Genomic DNA, 24,443 nt, shown 5'->3' on the forward strand with positions numbered 1-24,443 from the left:
CTTTCATGCTTCTAACAGTCTCGCTCATTTTTTCCAGTGTTAATGTTTGCCAGTGGCAGCTTCCCACTTTCTTTAGCTGTTCTTTCTTCAGCAGGCCATATTCCCCTCAGTTAAGCTTTGTCAGCTCTTGCTTCCCATTTGTATATCTGACCTTCGCTTTTGCACTCATCATTCCTAGTTCCTTCCCTTCTTATATACCCCTACTTCTACTCCTTTGCTTCTTGGTTTTTGTGTACTGCTTAAGGAGTCGGTCTATTTTCAGGGTCATTTTGTCTTCAGATTCAGAAAGGAAGGTGGCTGCAACTTTGTTTTGCTTCTGGAAACTCAACTTTTGCATATAAAGTTTAATGCCAAACTGCTGATGACCTCCAGCAACTTGATCCTCTTGCCCGTAGTGGGAACAGTAGTTCTTTAATGAGACAGAACACTTCTAGTGGTGAAGTCAGGAACTGGAAGGAATCAGAACCCAAATATTTTTAATGGATTTGGAGACTTGTTAACATTATCTTTTTCTGGGAAACTGCTGAGACTGCCCTAGAACACCCACAGAAATTGTCACTTCCAGTCTCCAAATATAGCAGTGTAACCCACCAAACAGTAATTGAGGCATGCCTCTTGCTTTCAACATTATGCTTATTTGCGAACCCCAAGTCTTGCAATACATAGACCTGTGAATTACAGAGACTGTTATAGACAAAATTCCTGTGGTGGATGCTGGCATCCAAAATGGGAAAACCAGATATGGCACACTCTGTAGAATCCTGTCTGGCAGTATGTGGATTTTCCTCTGCTGTGCCTCACCGTTCCCCTACACGCAGCTGTTTTCTGAACTGATTATATATATATACACACGTGTGTACATAACATTTGATATATTGCTCTGATATAGCTTAATAGTAAAGTCAGTGTAAGACTTACTATAAATCACTGATTAAGTCATTCTTACTAAGTTTTCTTGTGTGTCTTGTCACAGGAACAAAAAAATAATAGCTGATTTTGACTAGTTAATATCACTATAGGGTGACTTCGCATATAACATTTTTGGAATGCAGAAGCCGTATGTGACTATCAAAGTATTCCTGCTATGCCACTGGCTAATCTGAAAGTTTTGAAATTAGGGAAACATTTAAGTTGGCTCTTTACGAGATGATAATTGTATGCCTTTTACTGAGGGATCTGAAGAACTTCTAAGGCTCCCTTGTATTGTATCATTTCTTACGATTGAACTAGAGATCTATCTGAGAATTAGTGTTTTTGCTACCCCCGCCTTCCGGTCTGGCAGAAGATACTCAGTTAAAGTATCTTAAGGATAATTGTAGCAAATGAATATTTGTCCTGAAGTTGTCACTGCAAAAGTAAAGGTAAAAGTTGGAATATGTACAGTATATTAACCAGCAGCAGTTCATAAAGCACTACTCTTCCAGGTCTTCCACACCAAATGAACAGGAATTATTATTGACAGGCTTTGGAAAAAAGAGTGGTGAGTTCATGAATATGAGTAGGTGGGGAGCACAGACAAATCCCACTACTCTGGGGAGTTACATAAGGAGGATGTAGGTTCTGTCAGGCCTGAGGGATTTTCTGGTGGCCCAGAGAGCTTTGATTTTTCCCCTGAACAGCTCAAAGAGGCAAATAAGCAGGAAAAAAAATCAAGAGGAACCTTAATGTGCACTCTCATTGTTATTTTGCTGAGTTAGGTAGGACTGATTTTTTTTTTTTTTTTAAGTGTTTAAAACAAAATTAAGAATACAATTAAAAATGAATAGGATTAAAAACATTGAAAGCATTGACAAATCATGATTCCATACTGTAGACAAAGGCAGCAATACTGGAAATATAAGAAAGAAAAATTATAACTGACTCTGAGGAATAAATTCCAATCAGCAGCAGATAAATTGTTACGCTGCCTGTTCCCAAAATGTTCACAGTAAGATTAGGGGTAAAGTTGGGAGTTCAGTGGAGCAAGTAGCACAGGGGAATTAAGCACCTGCTGTGGTAGTGTCCAAGAGAATACCTGTTGTAGGGGTCGCAGGGTTGTTTTCCCTCACTGTCAATCTGAATCGAAAACATATTAGGAAATATTCTTCACTGACAGTGATTGATCTTCCACTCTTTTTTTTTTTTTTTCTCCAAGCATTTCCTTTGTTTATTGAGGTTAAACAGAATCTGAGTCCATGCAATGCATGTAATTGCATATAGTCTTGAAACTATCTGTGAAACACATCCAGTACTTCTTAAGACAGATTCACTTTTCTATTACCTGTGCGGAGAGCAATTTTTTAATGGTTTTCTTTTTTCAAGATATTGTCAATAGAGCACATGGTGTATTTAGAAATTTGGCACAGGCTAGGAAAATCCCAAAGCTGAATAGATAAGGGCAATTCAGTATTTTTTAAATTGTAAGGAAACCCTTATCACTACTACCAAAGAGTTAAAGGTCTAGCCATTTGAATCCAAAAACCTGATTTATTGCTGTTGAGATTGGGCCTTAGGAAATAAATGCAGTACTATGATGTGGTGTGGAAGTCTGTACTCATGCTATTTCAGGAGTAGGTCCAAACCACAAACCTGAAAAAGACAATGCTACTACAGTCAAATCTGGCTGAAGTTATTTTCAGCGTAAGTGATAGGTTTGGCGCAATACAGCAAGTGTCAGTAAAATGGCTGGACTTCATTCTAAGTGAAAATAGGAGCCACATCTTATGTGGCTTACCCTCTGCTAGTCATTGCAAGCAGATTCTATTAAATAAAATAGTATCTTCTTTCTTCATGACATTTCCTTTTCTAGTTTCCTCCTTTTCTTAAATAAAATTGAGAGCCTCCAAGGAAAACTTACTTCTGAGCTTGAATGCGTGTCTCAAAGCAAAAAGAACCAAAACACAAACCAAAAAGCAGCTTAAGGAACACAAAAAACTACTGCCTTAAAATTTTTGGAAGAGGTTAGAATATTGAAACCACATGATATTGTTGCAGAGCGTTAAGCTCCTGGTGACTTGATAAATATCAGCCCACTGATGCCTATTAATATAGAAGAAAATTAAAACAATTCCTGTCACCTGGGATAGATCTTACAGTTTGGATGTGTAAGTAGAATTCAGATAATACCACTGGCCTTTTAATAGAAGGACCAAAAAGAATAAAAACACAAAAACGTTTTTTTCTAGCAGACCCCAATTTGAGTTGATTTTTTCAGATAGCTAAAATGAATTTAAAGAGTAGTTTTTGTTTCTTCCGTAAGCTCCTCTGAATGTTACTGCCTGTGTGTGTGTGAGTTAAATGTTGGACTGTTGCGCAGGATTAAAGAAGCATGTTATAGCTCATCAGGTGTCTCCCAGTTTATTTTTAGTCCACATGAGCTAATGTGAGCTTGCTTTTCTGTGTTTGTTACATTAAAATTCAGACAAAACTTTGAGTCTTATAGTATTTCCATTGAAAATTCTTCACTAAGTGTAAATTCTTGCACTCCTTTCATGCAACTTCTTCTGTGGAACATATGAAGCATCCCTTGCAAGAGAATGCTTCTATAATGCTCATTTGCTTTGACGTTTTCTCCTGTGTAATCTGTAACATGTGAGTGGGACTCACCTGAGTATTAACTGCAGAAATGTAGCATAAATTCCTTCTGCCTGGTGCCTTATCAGATAAATTGATTTATTAATTGCATTCACAGCTAGCTAGAATGGCATTAATCACATCCTTGTATTTCTTCTGCTTCTGACTAGATGCATCAGATTTTATGTCTACATCAAATGACTCGCTTAATTTCATTTTCTCGCTAGAGACAATATTTGCATGTTTGCATCTCAAGGTTATGAATATGAAGTAAGACAGGAGATTTTCTAAGAAAACTCATAGAAACATCCAGCTTGTGAAAAAGCTGAGGAAATTCTTGATGTGTATTCAGAAGATGTAAAGACTAGCAGGAAGAAGAAGAAGAAACAGATACGTACTGAGTTTTGGATTTAAACATTGTTCTAGCAAGTGCTGAACTATTTCCCTGTACATTACTGAAAAGTACATTTGGAAGGAGAGGCAAGTCTCTTTGATATTCTTCTTGTATTTGAATAAGTGTATATGGAAGCAAGAGGGGAAAAAAGAAAGATGCAGAACAAAATGTATATCTAGTAGGAAAAGCAGAGGATATAGGCATTTCATATGTTGCTTTTTGTTCAAAATTAAAATTCAGTGCAGCAGACAGCTAGCCCAGGAATGACTTCAGGTTCTGAATGAGACATCCATGCAGAATGGAAAGGGAAGTTGGCTGTTTTCTTTAATGATTCTTGCAAGAACTAAGACCAGGTAAGGCAGCCTTATTTTACTTGAATGTTCCCTGTGTTGCCTTTTTCGGAGAAAAACAAGATGAACAACAAGAGGCTGGAAGTTTGGGGATATTCTCTCTTGGGAAAGCTTTATTTTTCTTTATCGGGAGTTCAAGAGATTTTGTCAACTTAAGTATGCAAAGTTTGAGTATTGACTTGACAAAAGAGAAGAAATAACCTCATTTTATAGCTGGGAAGAAGCTGTGGTGTTTTGCTTTGGTAATACTTCCTTTTAAGGTTATGCATGAGAAATAGGTGAAGAAAAGTGTTGAAGTTTCTTGGTAGCTGTGATGAATTAATAACAGTATTTTGAGCAGTTAACAAACGATAATCTTTGCAGTGTTTTTGCAGAGTTGAGCTGTTAGTGTTTGCTGCAAGTAGCAGATTTTGAAGAAAAAAATTTAACGCGTGACTCTTTTCAGTATCCCTTTCCAATATGTGCAGTATATGTACAGCAATGTGTAGTCTTCTCATAGCAAATATTCTTGGCTTTCTTTGGGTGACTTTTGAAGTGATATCTACAGGAATATGATTGATTGTCTTACTAACAAAATGAAGGATTGCATGCGATGCAGATGTTTGCTCTTTTTAAGGAGACGTTTCAATTCATTAATGGGGTTAGTAATTCATATTCACTTAAATCTGTTACTTGCATAAATCTGAAACTGATATTTCAGTGTCTATAAACACTTGCGTTGTTACTATAGTTTTTAGTATGTGAGATGAATCTGAAGTGGGGTAGGATTCGTGTGTGGTTTTTTTCCCCGTCCTGAAATCCACAGGAAATCTTTCTTCAGAGCATGCTCTTCTCCACCGTTCAGATGAAACAATCATTCCAGAGGGATCTGCAGCCACATGATAAGGTCAAGACAACCAAATGACATCTGAGACTGGAAGATAAAATTATTTAGGACTCATCTAGAGGATTTGTTGGCTTCAGGTACTTCAGCTGGGCTTTTAACCTAGATGCTTTAGCTAGGAACTTAGTCTTTTTTATAATGCCAGTGCGTAGTAATAGGCTTACTCAGGGTGCACCTGAAGTTGATGCTTGTTCAAAACAAACTTTTAAAGGAATCTTCCTCTTACCAACACTTACGTAAAATACTTACTTGAGCTAAATTCAAGGTTTTCCTGCCTGAATTCGTATGAATTCTAATAGCACAAAAACCATCAGAGTTTAGAAGCTGACCTCCCATCAGTTAAGGGGCAGAGGGAGAGCTGTTCTTTGAAGGGTAGATATCAGAAGGAATAAAGTAATTTTTTAAAAGCAGTGTCAGCATGGAGAAATATATTTAGAGTAATAGGAAAGATGCAATGTGAGGGTTCCATTGGGTAAATGCTATCAGGAGCTTACCTATTTGCTACAGAACAGCGTTATACTAAAGTTTATTAAAAAAAAAAAAAAAATCATTTAGCAGTTGGAGTGAAATTGTTAGCCTTCCCATCTAGAGTATTGGAGTATTTCAGAGATAGAGAACTGTGCTGGTCTCTTAACTCGAGTTGATTATGCCGGCTACTGAGTAATTCCTATAATGCATTTATTCTGTCTACCTCCAGATATGATAAATTTCAGAGGGAGTCAGTCAAATTACACAAAAGGTACTCTGTATTTACAGTGATGTAATGTTACAGCATTAGTGTGGAGGCTACCAGACAAGACTAGACAAAGTCAGTGTTAAAAATAACATTCTAATTAAGCCAGTCCTTTGGTATGGATCGCTGATGGTGTTTTGGCCTTGCTCTTGACTTTTAAACATTGAAAGGTATTTCTAATGGCTGCAGCTAAGAGCTGTAAGCCCAGCTCTGCTCACGATCAGCTAACACCTGTTTTGGTGAGAAGCTATTTTAGTTGTGCAGTCCCAGGATTAGTTTTATAGACCAAAATAAACCATTGCCACGCACTGGAGCTTTAGACTTTGGAAAAAACACACTGAATGTGTGGTCTAAACCAACTGAAATATATATGGAATATTAAAGTAATGCTGGAAAATGGCACTGGGCATATGTTGATGTTTTGGCCAGTGCAGGAAAGTAAATCTTCCCCTTTGTCACTTTATACTTCTGGGATTTCTGCCTGTCTCTGTAATTTACCTAGCTGATGTCAAACACAATATATGTAAAAAGATAACATTCAAAATGTGATAATTTGAAGAGACATTAAAAAAAAAAAAATCAGAAGTGGTCACACAATTGACTCTGTAACATGCTGTTTTGATGTAACTCAATAAAATCAGTAGAAGACCTGATAGAGGAAGAATACAGATCTTTTGCTAATGCATGTCATACATGCTCAAGTATCATATATTGCTGCTGCTCCGAAAGTAATGCCTCCTGTTGTATTATGTTAGCCTGCAACTTCAGAAGTGGATGTTGGTGGTATAGCAGTACAGGCTGAACCTTCCTTCCACAATATTTTCTGTTCTTTCAGGAAATCATAAAATGAGTTTTGAAGTTGTGTTGCCCGTAGTTCTGTTCCAGAATTAATATTTCCGTGTTAATTATCTGGATGATTTCTTGAAAATTATGCTGCAACAATATCCTTGAGTATATGAAACAGGATGAATTATTGATAATAATTATTAATTAATCCATATAAGTAATTTGGAAACTAACCTGTGTGTGGCTTCTGGGAAGTAAATTCATACTATGTATTGAGCTACAGCTTGATACATCCTCACTAGATAAAGAAGAGGGGAAGGTGAACAAAAAGGTCATGAACTATGTTAACTGAAATGGGTAATTAATGAAATTAGACTTTTTTCTTTTTTTTTTCCTAAATCCGTCCTAGTGTTTTCTATTTGCTTGTAATTTTAAATATCACAGCAAACACCTGAGTGAATCTAAACTAAAGGCTATTTCTTTGGAAGGGATGACAGGACAAAGAAACGGAGTAACCATCAGGGTGCTTCTTGCCAGTGCCTTCAACTAAGTCATTTCAACACGTCCTCACAATTTGAGCAATAAGCAGAATGCTTTTGATTCTGCAGTGGACTGGTGTGCAGACTTTTGGGAATTCCACAACTGGTTGCAATTAAGTATTTGGAGTTTGAAAGTCCAATTTTCAAATAACAGCTCTGTCATAGCAACCACGATAGTTTGCTAAGCTACTGATTTTTTTTTTTTAATAGGTGTTTATCAGTGTTTTATCAGTGAGCAAGTCACAATAATAGTAAAATGGGCTTGCTTAAAGCATAGATTTGTAATAATGAGGAAAAAAATCAGAAATTTTTGAAATGGTTTAGAACTGCAGTTACAAAGTAATCAACTTCAGTTCTTTCAGCTTCTTGTCTAGCATCTCCAACAAGCCCTGTTCCTGGCTCAGATATCAGAATGAATTCCTACAGGAAATCCTGTGTTTGTAAATAGAGTTGTGCAGAAGTGTTCCGCTGAAGAACTTGAATCTTCTGTATGTTATGACTGACTAATGTAGTTGTCTGCCTGTCAAAAGACTGGTTTTGTTTGGTTTGTCAACTATAGACCACACAGTATTGTGCGGGGACTGACACTTCTTGGTGTGGACTTCAGGTCTACTTTTCTGTTTCACCTTACATACATTATATTCTTAGTTTTCAGCTTTTAGCAGCTTTCTCTGTTTTTAGTTTCCTTAAAACCAAGATTTTAACTTTCCAACTAGTGCTTGTGTACATTTGTTTCTATGATATGTATGACATATTGGTGGCACAAACCTCCTTGAAGATTCTTGCTAGCTTGCTCTGAATTTTGTACAGATATTGCAATTTCCACAACCACTCTTTCTCTGTTTCTTTAACAGAAAGCTATAGGAGTTATCAGGGAGTGCATCATACCTAGATTAACCTCTGAATAAGGATGGAGCTGAATAATGGTACCTGAGAGTTAATCCAGGTTTTGCAAAGCTGTTGTAATTTAGTTTGATCTGAATGTCATTTGTAATAACCACCTGTCTCACAATTCAGATACTACCTGCTGTTTTTTTCTTACATGGTAACCAGGATATTAGGAAAGTTATGATGTAGTATTAGACTGCTAACTACTTTTGATAAGACTTCGAAGTTCATATTGTTTCATTCACTTACCAGGTAAGAATGATACATTGAATGGAATAGTTTTATATGATGTTTTGGTAGTATCTCCTTTCTACACATTGAAATGATGGGGGAGGAAGGTAAACGTTTGGTTTTTTCTTTGTAGGAAAGAAATGTGGGGAAGAATTGGAATAATGAATTTTCCCATGCAAAAACATTCCATTCAGTGCAGAAAATCTTTCCTTTTTTCTCACTCCATGTATTTTTCCTGCTTTTGTTTTTCTTTATTTCATTGTTCTTTCCTTAAAATAAGAACAGATCTACTTTTGAGGATTCTCAGTAGTATGTTGCTTGTTATTTATTTTCTTATCGGTCTTTGATACAAGACAATAAACTTATCTGTTGACAAAACTTGCATAATCTTGATTTTGTTGTTGTTTGTTTCACGTGTTTAAAAAGTATAAAGTCTAAGATTAGATTGAAGTGGAAATATAAAGCTCTGCAACTGACAGATCATTTATGGTCTAGAAAATGTGGAGAAGTTGGATGTAAAATGAAAACTCATTAATGGTACAGGTTCTGAAATTATTCTTTAAAAGTCCTCAAATGTAAATACTCTGTATCCTTTACATTTATGCTTTTGATCTTTTCTTTGTGCCTGTGCTGTTTTAAACCATATAATTATGTTGTGAAAATGTGAGCATTGGAGTTCTGATGTAAAACCAAACTCAACGTGGATACAGTTACAGCCTTTTCTAAACTGAAAAATAGGCTTGTTTCTCATTGTCATAGGCAATTGCAGAGGCTTTTTTATTGCAATGAATTATTAGAGAACTTCTGTATTTCATTCATTCATAACTGTACAGCAGATATACCTTGCATCTCGTTTTATAAATACCTTTTGCAGCCCAGGATCCTTGGTCAGGAGTCAGGATAGGAAAGACTGTGAGGCTGCACAGTGCACCCCTCCCCTCGCCTGGTGGCAGTGCTGGCCCTGCTGCACCCCAGAGTGCAAATGGCCCTTTGGACTGGCAGGGCACAGTGCTCGCTTCAGGTCTAACAATCATTTAGCAGAGGAAAACTTCCCTTTTAGTGAAAAACAATAATTTGACAAAATGTCAATCGTGGAGAAAATTGGAGGAAAGTGAAGCTTTCTCACAAAAGTAGCTTTTTCTTTTTTTTTTTTTTTTTAAGTTAAAATAAGCATTGTTCAAGTGTTTGGCCAAACAACCCCTTTAGGTTTATTTTAGCAGCTGCCTGTAATGGGCCACTGAAGAAATCTGGGTCCTGTGTCAGGAATGCCTTGCTTGCTTCCTGCAGTGGAGATTTGGCTCAAGACCAAACAAAATATGGGTTTGGAGTTCTGTGGATGAGATAGGAGGGATATGGAGCAGTCAACAGATTTATTGATCATAATTTCTAAACGGGCACTTAAAATTTTGTGCAGTATAGAATACTGTAATTATATCTGCCTTGTACTTTCAGGTCCTCAGCACAGTTAGAATGGTATGGAAGCCTTGGGGTATTTACTACCATAATGCTAACTAGAAATCATGAAACAATTTGTTCAGGGCTTGTCGGTCAGAAGAGGAAGGATCAGTTGATGTTAAAGTTTCTGGTGGTACATGCATTCATGCTGTTTTTGTTATACTTCATTTGCTGTTGCCTTTTTTACTTCCCACTATAGTTTTGCTTGGAGAGAAATTGTTTTAGGTTGTCTCTTTCTGCTTCCTTTCCTGCAAAAACACTGGGGGAAAGAAAATAGATTACAATATGACAGAAATTTGTGAGACATTTCAAACGAATAAGCGTATTTTTTAATGCTTTAGGAGACTTTTAAAGGGAAAGAATAAAACCACTGGGGCTCTTTCATCAGTTTACAAATATCTATAGACGAATTTCATTTTTCAGAGAAGCTGGGTTATATTTATATTGTCAATAAAGTTAGCAAGGAAGTTTCCCTGCTGTCTCCCTTTTCAAAGTAAATATCTAACAGAAGTTATACTTTGAAACCACTCTGGAAAGAATTCACACTACCTACATATTGTTAAGGAATATCAAGTTATACTTGCTACGTAATTCTCAAGTTTTTTTAAAAATTGGTCATTGGAATTGGCATTGAGTTCTTGGTATCAAGGCAGGATATTCAAAGACAGAACTTCCCATATCTTTAGCAAAGCTTTTTACCTAGTCACTGTACATCTATCACATCAAAAGCTTGCTGTTATTCTCAAGTCATGGCACACTTGAACTTTATTAATAATCTTAAGATTCCTAGCAAGTTCAGCTAATATAACATAGAGATGCTGTTAATGCAAATGTTGAAGTACCTGGAGTATGAGGAGAGGTTGAGAGAATGGTTTTTCTCAACCTTAATATAGGAAAAGCTAAGGAGAGGAAACAGTGCTGTCTATAACTATCCAGTAGTGAGCTGTGCAGAAGGCTGAACCAGACTTCTCAGTATGAAGTTCTTTATATTTCTTTAATTGTGAGTAGCCGCTTCAATTTGTGCAGTTTATTCCCTACTTTTCTTCATTGTGCACCATATGGATATCTGTGCATGGTGTTGCAGTAGGACAAAATTGATTTGATGGCCTTCTTTTCTAATGAAAATTAATAAAAGTGATCTTTACAGCCTTAGTTTTATCTAATAAATAATGCAACCATATATTTTACTTTCAGAATAGGAGACAGAATTTGTGCTTGAGAATGGTGTTAAAAACTTGACTTTTTTCAGCATCTTTTAAAATGAACTATCATATTGTTTAAACTGCTGTTTTCTCTACAGTGTTTGCTCTCTCAGCCAAAGTTCTGGGCCATTCAAACTTCAGCCTTACTTCTTCGGACCAAGCTTGAGAAAGGAAGCACTCGTAGAATGGAACGAGCAATGAAGCAGACACAGGTGAGGCTTCTCCCTTGACGTGACCCAGATGTCTGAGTTATGAATATGGGTTCCTTATGTATAGAATGGAGACAGGCCGGAGTTAGCAGCTTCCTCTCTGAATTGTAGTGAGCCAAAGTTTCTAATTATGTCTCAATTAGATGCATTTCTGCCAATCCTCGGACAAACTCACGTATGTATAAAATAGTAAAGTTTTTGAAGATTGAAATTAAAATCCATGTTCCTACCTTTAGTTTCCGATTCATTTGATATCTGAGGAACTTTTTCATGTGAGGATTCACGAATGTAAAGCTGCTACTGATATTTAAAATTGTTTTTTACTGAAACAAATCATCTGTAGAAAAAACTGAAGCTTGAAAATGATCGCTAGTGTTAAGAACAGGAAAATACATTTTTGACTAAAACTGCACTTCTTATTTACTGTTTGATGTGGTACTCAGTATTTGCATTGTAAGTTTGAGGTGGTGATTAAACAATCTTGTTCCAAATGTAGATCAGTTTTCAAATAAAAATAGTAACAATAAAAAAATCCATCTGAAATTTATCAGCTAGTGGGATTTATTTAAGACAAAAATTTTTCGAAGGAAAACTGTGTAGGCTTTATAAAAGATTTTTTTCTTCATATGACATTTTGTTAGCCATCTGTCACGTTCATCCTGTTTAGTCTTCTTGTCGCATGAACAGCAGGCATTACTATGTGTCTGTCAGGCAACAATCCTGCTGACTAAAGCGGCCAGGAATGTACAAAATTAATGATTATGGTGCTCCACAGTTAAATCCTGAGAAGCTGATGTTTCATTTCAAATCATTATTAATGCATGAATATTAGAAGAAGTGCAGCTTGGATGTGTTGCTGCATTTTTCTTCTGCTGAGGGAGGTCACAGAGTTGCTGTAGTGGAATTTCCTAGGGTCAGTAGGAGATGTCGAGGAAGCCAGGATTCCAAGTCTGGGAGAAGATGTAGCATCTGGTGGCATTTGGGAAATGATCTCAGGATTCTCAATGCCCTAGCAGTTGGAGCGTTTCCAACATTTTTGTCTAGCTTGATAAACCTGAGTCCTGGAAGCTGTTATGCTGTACAGTTTGACATTCTCATGATGGAAATCTCATGAAGGCCTTATCGTTTTAAGTACACTTATCTATATTCATTGTTGTTGTAACCACCATAATGCAAAGATTTCGTTAGCATACACTGTGACATTCTGGGAGGCACTATAAACACTGAATATATGATTTAAAAGATCGTATTTAATCTTAATGTTTTCAATTTCTTTCACTGAATTTTCTAGATATTTGAAATATCATGATATATTTGTGTTGATTTGATACCATATCAAGCTGTTTAGCTCAATATCCAAAAATAGTTAAAGTTGTATAAGGATTGATCTGTGCTAAATTAATCAAATAACTTGAATAACTTTCCATTTAAGGTTTTCATTCTTGAGTTCTGTAAGTTTAGAATTTTTTAATATCGTAGTTTCTAACAGTTCAAAGACTTTTTAAGGAATTGGAAAATACAGGCTTAATGCTTGATGAACTTTCCATTGAATTCTCTCATTAAATGAATTCGCCATTCATAATGCAAATCTTTTTGATACATCATTTTAATAAATATGTGTAAGCAGTGCCTGAGGAGCTTGCTAGTTCTTCATCTATTTAGCAGTCTATTTCTCCTTTTCTTCTCCACTCCATCCCTCCATTCTCCCCCCACACTCCCATTTATCTACTATAGCTTTTGTTTGTGCTGAATTTAAGCATCCTTTTAATGAATTAATATCTTTATATTATGAGTATACAACTGGTAAGATGTATGCAGTTTCTCAGGCATAAAGCAAGCCAGGCATCGTTTGTTGATGTGCCAAATAATTTTTTTTTTACTGTGTTTCATGGGCCTGTTTGTCTAACCTATTTTAATTACTTCAAAATAACTGCATCTATTTTTGAAAGAAGGGTATATTGGTTGAGTATAGCTGCTGTTCTCCAAGAATTCAATATATCCCTACTCTGTTAAAAAAAGGTGTTATCAAATGGTTTTTAAATACCTATCCTAACTGGAAATCTTCAAAGAGAATTGGAATGATTGTTTCGAAAATCTTTCAGATTCCATTAAAAATCTGGACTTCAGATAATATGGACTTTGGAACCACCACAGATTTTCAGATAATCATTCTGAGTACTTTGGAAGGTACGTCAGCTAGTAGCTAACTGGAAGTGAGGAGGAGAGAGTTTTTTTTTTTCCTTAACGTTTTCTGAATGCTGCTGTCCAATTTTTTGCCTAAATGAGGCTTGGGCCTACAAAAATAAGGTTAAAAGTTTTTGAAGTCAGTACTTTTTTCAACCATTTTTCTAAGAAAAGGAAACTGTTCAAGAGCTAAACAGAGTACTTTAATGTTCCGCTAGAATATTTAATCATGACCAATATGGTGTATATTGAAGTCTGGATCAAGGGTGCTGCCAAGTAAAATGTGTCTGGATACAGCATGATTTTTATTTAAATTAAAATAAAAATAGATGGTTGTTTCTTTTTTGTTTTGTTTTTCTTTTTTCCCCATATGGGTATAGATGGGGGAAGGTTAAGTACTAAGATGGTAAGAGAGGAAAGAACAGTTGGGAGAAAAAAACAGGAGGAAATACTGTTAGGTTTTGATAAATAGGTCTTTGCATAAGTAGAACTCTGCCATTTCTGCATCATCTGCATCAGTATTGGGATCTTCAGCTACCTTCTATTCTAAGGAAGTAACTCAGAAACGATTAATAATGGAAAATGGGTTGGAATAAGCTGCTAAACCACAAATTACTGCTGAAAGTGCAGCCAGAGCTCAAGTAACAGGATGAGGGAGAAATAGGGAGTTTTGAGTGGTCTAGGAGTTATAAAAAAATGAGAAAAGAAGAAGGAAGGATGATTTTAAAAGAAATAAACAAGATTAGAGCATGTAAAGGAAAATATCCCATTGTAGTGTCTTGATGTTCGAAACAAGAGCACTCTTCCATCTCAAAGAATTTTAAAATATTTTTAAGAATGAAGCAAAAAGAATTAAAGTGCTGTGCTGAATACAGAGGACGGTGGGTGTGCAAGTGATGAGAGCGTTGTTACTCAGGCAGTAAAAAGAGGTTAAACTGCTATGTGCCTGGTATACCAGTAGCCTACTAAAGCCTATCCCACAGTGACTTGTTACAGCTGCTTCCTGCTGCTTAATCTGTGTGGTTACACAGGCTACCTAGATGCCTGGAGCTTTTGTCAGCTTGTTACATGGCCCCTTTTCTGATTGTATTTTCTACTGCTGGCTGCACCTGGCGATAACAAGCCTGTAAGCCAATGGCTCGATTTTTCCCAACATGCAATACGATGTCAGTGATATTTCATCTGGTTCTCTTGCTTTTCTTGGCAGTAGAGGAATTTGCCCGTTAGTGGGAGAGAAATGTGTCTTGTAAAGGGTGTTTTTAATAAGACTTCAGGAGAGCAGGGAGCAGGCTAGCAATATTATAGGCCAATCATTTTGTCTAAGATTGAAAGGTCACATGAGAGCTTGTTTTATATCCTTAGTCATACACAGATGTATGTGGTTGGGAATTCTGTGTCAACTGCTCTGTAATTTTCACTTAAATAGTACTTCAGAGTGTCATTTTCTCCAGCAACTAATGTTTTTCTGTATGTATCAAAAGGGGAAATCTTGACTGTTTTGGTTTAAATTGTTCTTACCAGAAACACGTTGTAGTTGCTATTCAGTTCATTCAACTCTGAAAATACTTTAGTGTACCTTGAAGGCCAGCGTAGATCCAGTACTGGCATTTTGTGCTCTGTGAGGTGTAACCTGTCTAAATGGAAGAACTCTGCAGTTTCATTACTTTCACACTGATGGTCTTAAAATAGTTATGCAAGAAAGTTGTGTGATTTGTCATAGAAATATATTCTCTTTCCTTTCAAAACAAAACTGTCCCTTCCTTGCCAACTTGCTCCCTGTGCTTTGCTTTATTTGGCTGTTGTTTGACATTAAATCAATTCAGCATTTTAAGGGTAAAGCTCAAAAAAGAGAGGGGAGTAGTCTTCCTCCCACTAGGTATCTAATCAGAGAGATTTGAGGCTCAGATTTTTCCCATCTCTGTATCTTCAAACATCTGAAAACCAAGGTTGGAGCAGTGTAGAGAGACTTCTAAGTGTGACTGAGAGAATGACAACACTTGTCTGTTTAGTTTAAATACTAACACTATACTAAGAGTTCCTCTTTTTCACCTCTGTCTTGTACTCTTTTACATAGGATTTTAATGATTGCCTTTAGTTGTCTTTTGAATGGGAGAAGAGAGGAAAAAGGAGAAAAATGAAAGATAAATTTAGCCAGTAAATTTGTTTTATGGAATGTTGAAATTTATGCAGAAAGTTAATGAAATTTGAGAAATACACTGGTGAACTGAGAGAGATTTAGCTCACTCTTTAGGAGAGTAATAAGTGGAAGAGCCACCTTCTCTTCTGTTCTGTAGAGATCCCACGTGGATATCCCAAGAGTTCTCAGCTCTTTTGAATTGTATTTATTAACGGAACACATTTCAAAAAGTTTTCAGAAAGAGGAGAAAAGCCAGGTGCCTTGTAAAAGCTTTTCTTAATGAGCTCCAGACAAGATCAGAAAGTCTCCAGAACCATAGAAATAAATGTTATTAGTTCAGAAGGCAATTGCAAGGGAGACTGAACTCTTGGTGATAGTTATGATTTCAATTTCAAATCACACATTTTCAAAACATTTTATTTTGCTTAAACAGATGACAAATTTGACAGATTGAAGATGTTACATGGCACGAGTGGTTCTGGGGATGCACTGAGCACATTAACACACTTCAGAATAATTAGCGCAGTGATGCTTGACACCCTCTGTTTTTCTTCCACTATGTAATTACGGTTTCTGTTGGAAAAACAAGAAGCAACAAAAATCATATCCAGTCTGCCAAGTGTTGTTCAGGAATAACTGAAGTTTTTCTTTTTGTAGCACTAGCATAAAAGAGAATATTAAATAGTATGATTTTCCAGGTACTGATTTCTGGCTATAAATTTTCTACTATACTGTTCTATTTGCCAGTTTGGATCAGTGGCATTCACTAGTGTGGGGAAAAGAATGTAACCATTCTTTCTCTGCTAAAGTTTTTTCATATTTTTCTCAGTTATTACTTTGAAAAACAAGTCTTTTTGCTCATTCAAGAATTGTGTTCAATCTTGAACTGTTCCACTGTTGTGTTGTACACTTTCCAAAAAGATACCAAAAATTGTATGTGTCCCATTTTTTGAGTGTAGCCACTGAATTTTGGCTCTGAAAGTGTTTACCGTTTTCCCTTTACACTCTCTTCATTTATTGTCCTGGCAACTAAAATGATGGTATTAGGACTAATATGTCAGATAGGACAGTCCTTGAGCTATGTTGAAGCGTAAAACTATGCTTTTTGTCCAAATGATGACAGCAAATTGCGAAGAAAAATACTAATATTGACAGATTCTAGGACATAGCATTTACATTTTTCTGCCTAAGCTTTTGCTCATCCTCTGGATGAGCTCCAACAGGTCTGTATCTCTCCTGAACTGAGGACTCTACATCTGGACACAGTACTCCAGGTGAGGCTTTACCAGCCCAAAATAAAGGGACAGGATCACTTCCCTCTGCCTGCTGGCCACGCTTCTTTTGATGCAACCCAATGTGCAGTTGCTGTCTGTGCTGCAAGGGCGCATTGCTGGCTCGTGTTCAACTTCCTGCCACCAGTACTTCCAGGTCTTTTTTGGAAGTGTCGCTCTGAATCCTGTCATCCCTCAGTTTGTACTGGTAGTGAGGGTTGCCTCGACCCAGGTGCAAGGTCTTGCATTTGGATTTGCTGAACCTCATAAGGTTCACCTGGACCCGCTGCTCAAGCCTGTCTACATCCCTCTGGATGGCTTGACTAACTCCTTGAAGAGCTGGAAGTTAGCTTTCCTAAAACTTAGCATCCTGATTTTACTCTTTGCCAGTCTCATATCCCTCTGGAGCAGGGACTCAACTGTAGTATGATCCCTACAGCTCGGGCAGCCTCCAATCCTGATGTCATCAATTGGTTCATTTGCATTGGTGAGCAACAAGTCCACAGTTGCATCCCGCCTGGTGGGACCTTCTATTACTTGACTCAGGAAGTTATCCTCAGTGCATTCCAGGAGCCTCTTGCATTTCCTACAGCTCGCTGTGCTACTTTTCTAGCTGTTATCTGGGTGGTTGAAGTCCCCCAGCAGGATAAGCACTTGTGATTGCAATGCCTCCCATAACTTAAATCTGTTCTTCACGAATGAGCTTACAAGTCTCGCTACTTCCAGAGATTTTAGGGGAATTTCTGCTTACAATTTGTAATACGTCATAAAAATGAGTAACACAAGTGGCAGGTGAAAGATCTCTTTTAAGAAGCCACGCTTGTCAGATAAGGACAGTGAGATAACTATGAAATGATAGAATCACAAGTAAATGTTGTACAAATAAAAATACTACTAATACTTTTCTAAACCATTTGTGTCCTCTGTAAGAGGATTTTTCTGGAGTCTTAACTCATTGATGGACTTTAAGACTGAAATCTGTACCATAAGCATTGGCAGTCAGTAACTTTAGGTTCAGTATTTGCCCAGACAAACAAGCTTGTATTTTGATAGTGAGTGATGTTGTAGTGGTACTGAATGCCTCATTTATTTCACTGTATTTCCCTTAGTAGCAATATTTGACAACAACAGAACATCCCAAATGACAATTGCATAGGGAGTGCTCTATGTTGCACAGTATAGTACTTCAATGAAAAGGAAATAATATGTCAGACATTTATGAATTCAGTTATCTTCTAATCATGATCTCTACCTCTTTTGTATTAATTTTTATATTTTTTTATAAATCTAAATGCTTTAGATTTCATTTGGGTTTGTTGGACTCATTTCCTCTTGTCTGCTTTTCCTCCCCACCCTATTATAAAGAAACTGAAGATTTTTTTTTAGTAGACTGGTACTGACAACTTCAGTTACTGTTTCTTAGGCGTTACTGCTTTCAGAGTGGAATACATGTTTGCAGGGATTTATGTCCTGATAGAATAAAAAAAGCATTCATAATAAGAATCTAGTACATGAGTCATCTTAGGAAAAATAGACATGCACAGTTCTAGCATCCTAATCAATAATTTCCACTGCAGCATATTTCTTTGTCTTAAAACTGTAACATCTAACCCTAAACATCTTCCTGTATCTTAAAAGTTCATTTGAATTAATGTGGAGGAAAAAAAAAGGCTGTCTTGGTTGTCTATAAGTTTTGCATAGATTCCTTACAAAGGAACATAGAATTAGACAGATAGAAGACCTTCTAAAGGTAAGTGGCAGAATTTGTCAAAATGCTCTGTCTAGTTTTCTGGAATAAAATTAACATGAAGTGATAAAACTATTTTTGAGTAGAAAGTGTAGAGCAATTACTGAAAATTGAAGATTTAGCTGCATTGTTCCATGCTACGTACTTAGTGCTAAAATGTTTATGCATGCAGTATCTTTTGATGCAGTCAACAACCTGTAGAACAACATTTGAAAATCCTGTAGTTGTGTCATAAGGTAAGGAATAGAGGAAAATTAGTAAATCCAATTGATTTTTAGATCTTTTATTACAAAATATATTAATCTCGCATTTATAACAAGTAATTGTTGTATCAGCAGCGCATGTTTGATATCGAAGTTTAAAGATGCATTATCAGGAGAAATTCATTGGGAAAGTATCTGTAGTGAAAGAACATTGAAGTAGAACAGGTTTCAGCATCTGTAGATTCATGCAGGTTTATAAGTTTGTTTTCTTTTCTAGCTCAACACCCAATTCTTTCAGTTAGAAAGCCTTTGGGAGCTGATAAGTGTTTTTCTTGTTTGCCTATAACACTGCATTAAGAAAGGAGCAAGTTTTAATTGCAAGCTGATTTTCTTTCTAGTTACAAGCCCTGTGATGTTGTGTAACTGATAGTATAATATACACTTGCTGTGTTTGCCAAGCACGCTTCCACTGAGATCTGAAAGAGTCTAAAGGTGTTTTATTTAGCATGTGAGAAATGCCATTCAATATTATCTAAATTTTTTAAAATTAGATACGCAAATCTATCATCATCATGGTGTTCTATATTTGCTCTGTGTGTAGTTTTATTATTGCTGAAAGCTACTAAAATTTGAGAAGAATGCTTTTAGACATTTTAACAAATAATTTTATGTTTTAAGACATCTTCCCTTGAAGATAAAGCATACTGAAGCCAGAGGGAAATGACAAAAGTTCATGCAATTTAAATGGTTATGCCTCAGTGATATTTCATTCAGCCAAACTATTTTGATTCAAATCTTTCTTTTTTCCTTCCATTTGTGACTTTTTTCTTTTTCTTTAAAAGATGATTTTCATCAACATTAAGAATTAGACTGCCTTTCAATTACACATAGCCTTTTTTCTATTTCTTTTTTCAAAATAAGGAGGATTCATTGTAGACATGTTTAAAGCATCATTTAGCATAAAACTCCCGTTGCTGGCAGAAATGCAGAGCTAATGGTTATGACTGTGTTGAAAAGTAGTGTTACATAGCTGAGAACTTACTTTATCTAATAGAGGTTTTGTGTTCTTTGTATCTGTAGTTTTCATGGAATGAAATAGGAGGCATTACTTTTAGAACTATGTACACGAGGCATTTCTCTTTCCCCTGTTAAAACTTTCCCTGAGGAATATACCTTCAGTCTTCCCCTGCTAAGCTTTCCAGGTGAATAAGTTATTTTGCTGTGATTGGAAGTCCTTAAGAGCATAGGCTACTGTTTGAGATCTTTGTTCTTCAATGTCATAAAGATTAATTCAGTCTTAAAATATTAATTTATACATGTTAGGACCTTATTTAGTGAAATGAAGCGAAGACCTACAAAAACAGTCACTGGGGAATAAGAACAATAAGAATGAGACAAATGTTTGCGTGTTTCTAGAAACCGATCCAGCACTGTTCTGCAAATGTCTTCCATTAGAAGGTGCTTAGCTGCAGTTTTAACTGTTTCAGGAAATGAGCAACAAGAGGCTGTTTTTATTTTTGAGAGGATTTAAGGTGGAAAACGTATGGAAATGGTGGTGCTATAATACTTCAGAAAATGGAATAGGTAATAAGTCAGAGCCAGCTTTGTGAATTGGAATAATTGGTAGTTTTGTCCTCCCTTAAGAACAATCAAAAAGACGAAACAGTCTTGTCAGTAAGGCTTTTTCTCCTGCTGCAAAAAGAATGTTTTACTTTATCGGTTCATCAGAGCGCTCAAGCTGTGATTTCAGTAGAAACCCATGCATTTATTGTCAGAGATTTTCAGTAGGAAATCATTAAAAACCTCAAAATAATTACTCTCAAAATTTAAAGCAGGGGTCAGAAAGTAGTTGTATGGCCAAGCAGGGGTAGGATCTTAGAATATTATAGTGGAAGCGTTTTGCTTTTATTATGTCGGTCAACACCACAGATAATCACAGGGAATGTTCTAGGCAGTTTGGCTCTTAACCACCAGTTAAGAGTGAGATCGTAGCAGACTGCAGTGTAAACCTCAGAGATTGGTGATCACTGACCCAGAGTACTGATTTGACAGTAAGTGCGGGAAACTGACTTGTAAGAAAGGTAACTGAATTGGTGACAGGTCTTTGTGAGATATATTTAGAAATAATGAAGAAATGCACTTTCAGGGAACTATAAAAAGAGAAAATAGAAAAAGAATCGACTACTGTGTAATTAGTGAGGTAAAATGATAACTTTTTAGATGGTTATGTTATTTTCAAAAATGAGAAGTAATTCAAAAGATGAAAATGATCATACTTTTCAATTAGTTTGTGTTTTTCTAGTGGAGAGAGATGAGTGCTTTTTCAGGTATTTGTTTCTACCAAGAACTAATTTCCAGCATATCGGCGGTTTTGCTCTCTGGTATGTTATGTGGAAGGTTGGTTATTAATAATAATAATAATAATATGATAAGGTCACTGTATGTGATTTGTATATGATTCAAGGCAGAAAATTTGGTGTTATGGTATGTAAAGGATCAGTTGAATGGAAACATTGCTAGTGGAGATAAGCTTTGCACAATAGTGTGGGCTGAATGTAATTTCTGACTGAAGAACTGCTCAATTCACTCTGTGCATGTTCTGTTCCAGTTATAGTTGTGAATAGAGGGATATATTTGGCTTTTGAATTTTCCAAACTGATTTAGATCCCACTGATTCAAATAATTATTTGGATTGGTATATGGAGATTTCTATGATGATATGATATTGGCTCTTTTCCTCATTTCCATTTGCTTTTGCAGCTTCCCAATTTCTTCATGGTATTGCTTTGTAACTATCTGATCATTGTAAATCATTGCACATAAGAGCACTGTGCTTTTGTGATAAGATTTGGATGTTTTGACACATGGAGCTGTTTTTGTAAGAGATATGACCTACTATGCCTGAACTAGATTTTAAATGGTATAAATAATATTGTTTGTGACTATTACGTGCGTTGCTGTGCTATACCTGCTGATTTTTCCAGATGCAGATCTGTACAGACACTGAAGTTGCCCAGAAATAGAAATGTAGTAAATGATTCTACCACAGAACTCTATCTGTCCTTTATCCCATTTTTTCCTGTATAAAATGTGTGCAAATAAAGGTCATGATTAATGTTGCAAATTCAGACACTGAGAAGTTAAAAAATACCAAACTGTATACAGGAGCCTTCAACCTGTTTCTTGCCAGGATAATTCCTCTGCCCTGAAGTCTGTCTTCCTTTCTGTGGTTCCACACTAAAAGTGCAGGCTAAGGGCTAGGTGAACTGCCATGGGCCTAACAGCCTCCTGCTCCTAGGATTTTCATTGAATTGTTTTAATTGGAAGGATCCTTAAAGGTCTAGTCCAGCTCCTCTGCAGTGAATCTCTGGATGAACATGTACAGCTAGATCAGGTTACACAGAGCCGTGTCCAGTCTGACCTTGAATGTCTTCAGGGACAGAGCATCCACCATTTGCCCAGAAAGTAGGCAATAGCCACCTGCTGGAGAAGTCCCTTTTATCCTCCCTCCAGTCCTCTCACTCTGGCCCTGACTAGAGTATTTCATGTAAAAAAGGGGCAGCTGAAATCTAAGTGCATTAGTTCCTCTGGCAGCAGTACACTCATTCCTCCTGAAGATCATCAACACAAATTCTCCCTTGTGAGAGTGGTACCATTACAACTGACAGATGATTACCCTTAATTAAGCAACTGAAGGCCGCTAACAGACCGAAGAGTGCTGACAGATTGTCATTTTGTTTCTGCAGCCCTTGGTTCTATTGGGCAAGGTTTTCAGTATCTTGAGCCCAAGCTTAGTTCTTGTTGCTGCTCTGTGAAGCCTTAGCAGCAAAAGTGTTGGTGTCCAGTTTCACTCAGTCCATCCCTCGACCTGTTTGGTGCAAGTGACCAGCACAGATCATAAAACTTTGTCCAGATGAAAGAAAATTTTGCTTTAGTTTGGTTTTTAATTGATTACATACCAAACAGACTGTACCCAATCCTGCTTTATGATTCTGGGAAGAACTCTATTTTTGTGGGGAGCTTGATGTGCTTCTGTTTGAAAGCGTCATACAGTCAGGCATGGAATATTTAATGCATTCAGAGTGTTTCCATTTTTGCTTGAAATGGAATTGATTTCAAGCCAACAGTTGCTGAGGATGCTTATTTTTCTCTTTGTTGAGTAGATCAATCATTAACACAGAATGATAGGGGTTTTGTTTGTTTTTCCCTGATGTATAGAGAGCTTTCCAGGAATATGTGAAGAACTGGATTGGACGTCTTTCAAGAAAATGTATATATTGAAAACAGACTTCTTTGTATGTGATTGCATTTCTTTGGGATAGCTAAAGTTTAAACACTTTGCCCATGTGTCATATTTCTAATGTACTTACCATCATATACTCTACGGTTGCTGGGTCAGGCTCAACTACTGGAAGAATGTGTTTTTCCTGCCAAGTAATTTTTCAACAGAAACTACTGAGTATCATCAGTCAAGGTTTCATTGTATAGAGAAACCTTTCTGAGGAAGATGATTTTTTTTCTTTTTTTTAGATGGGAAAATAGCGAGTTTTCTGAGGTGTTATGTGAAATGTTCTGTAAAATTTGTCACAGAAGAGACCGAACATAAGTTTCTTGTCATACTCCTGTCTCCCTTCCTCGCCAAAGAACTGAAGATGTTCTTGAGATTTGCAAGTGAATGAGAACAGATGAAAAAGATTTCAGCAAGAGAGCACTTTACGGTTAAAAAATAAAAATAGGTTACAGATATCAAGATAAGAAACAATTTTTTTTTTCGTTACAGGCATCTAAGGATGTCTAAGTAATATGTAAGAATTATGCCTGTGTAGACCGAGTAAAAAAAACTACAAGGAATAATTTATAGACAATGGCAATTTTTTTTTATTTTTTTTTTTTTAATTTTGTTTGTTTCTTAAGATTTCTACTTGTATAACAGAATACAATCTCTACCTTAGGTAGAAGGAAGCTGAAAATGTTTACATGTTTGGAATTGATAACATTGTCATGTGAAATTTCCCTCTGCAAGTCTTTGCTTTATTTGAAGTATTTGTTGTTTATATTCTACAGAAATTACCATGTAATTTTTAAGTTCTAACTAAAACTTTTGTGACATACATAAACGCTTATTTTGAAGCATTATGCTTTATTTTATGGTTAAGTTGAATGAGGCCTCTGCTGCCTTTAGACTAACAAATTCTTATCTTTTGTATTGCTTGTGCATATATTGTTCTGCAACTTAAAGTAGGTGAAAAGCAAATGTGTGTATGTGTTAGGTAAACTTGTGTCATTCAGCAAGAGAAAAAGTACAGCGTGTTTCCAGTAGATTATTCTTCTTGAACAGGGCGTTCCAGTTGGAAGACAGAGTAGGTTTAAATGGCTTATAAAGAGGCATGTATATTTTTGAGTATCATACATAAACAATGAAATACTGCATATAAACATTATTAAGCTGAAGGGTTCTGCTTGGCTATCTTATGTTTGTGGCTTTCCTATGGAAGAACTACATCTGTTAAAGAATGCACCTATTCTGCATTACAAACCACGAACATTTGGCATCATTTATTTTGTGTAGCAATTTATTTTAATACCTGACACAGAGGGGAAAAGAATCATAGTACAACAATAAATGTTATATGGCTTCCAGTCAGTCAGACCCTTCTTGCTTGCTACAGGCAAGATTTT

At 36.3% G+C, this 24,443-nt stretch overlaps 1 protein-coding gene across 2 annotated transcripts in view; it reads left to right on the forward strand.

Annotated features, from left to right (window-relative positions):
• TTC27 (tetratricopeptide repeat domain 27) overlaps nt 1-24,443 on the forward strand; it is a 103,565-nt gene that overhangs the window by 42,210 nt on the left and 36,912 nt on the right. For both annotated transcript variants that reach the window (XM_042891509.1, XM_042891515.1), the window contains one exon: nt 11,112-11,225. In XM_042891509.1, the coding sequence (XP_042747443.1) occupies nt 11,112-11,225 (114 nt within the window). The remainder of the gene's footprint in view (nt 1-11,111; nt 11,226-24,443) is intronic.

The sequence above is a fragment of the Lagopus leucura genome, unplaced genomic scaffold (genome assembly GCF_019238085.1).
Source record: "Lagopus leucura isolate 7727_CA_CO unplaced genomic scaffold, USGS_WTPT01 Super-Scaffold_73, whole genome shotgun sequence".
Classification (NCBI taxonomy): domain Eukaryota; kingdom Metazoa; phylum Chordata; class Aves; order Galliformes; family Phasianidae; genus Lagopus; species Lagopus leucura.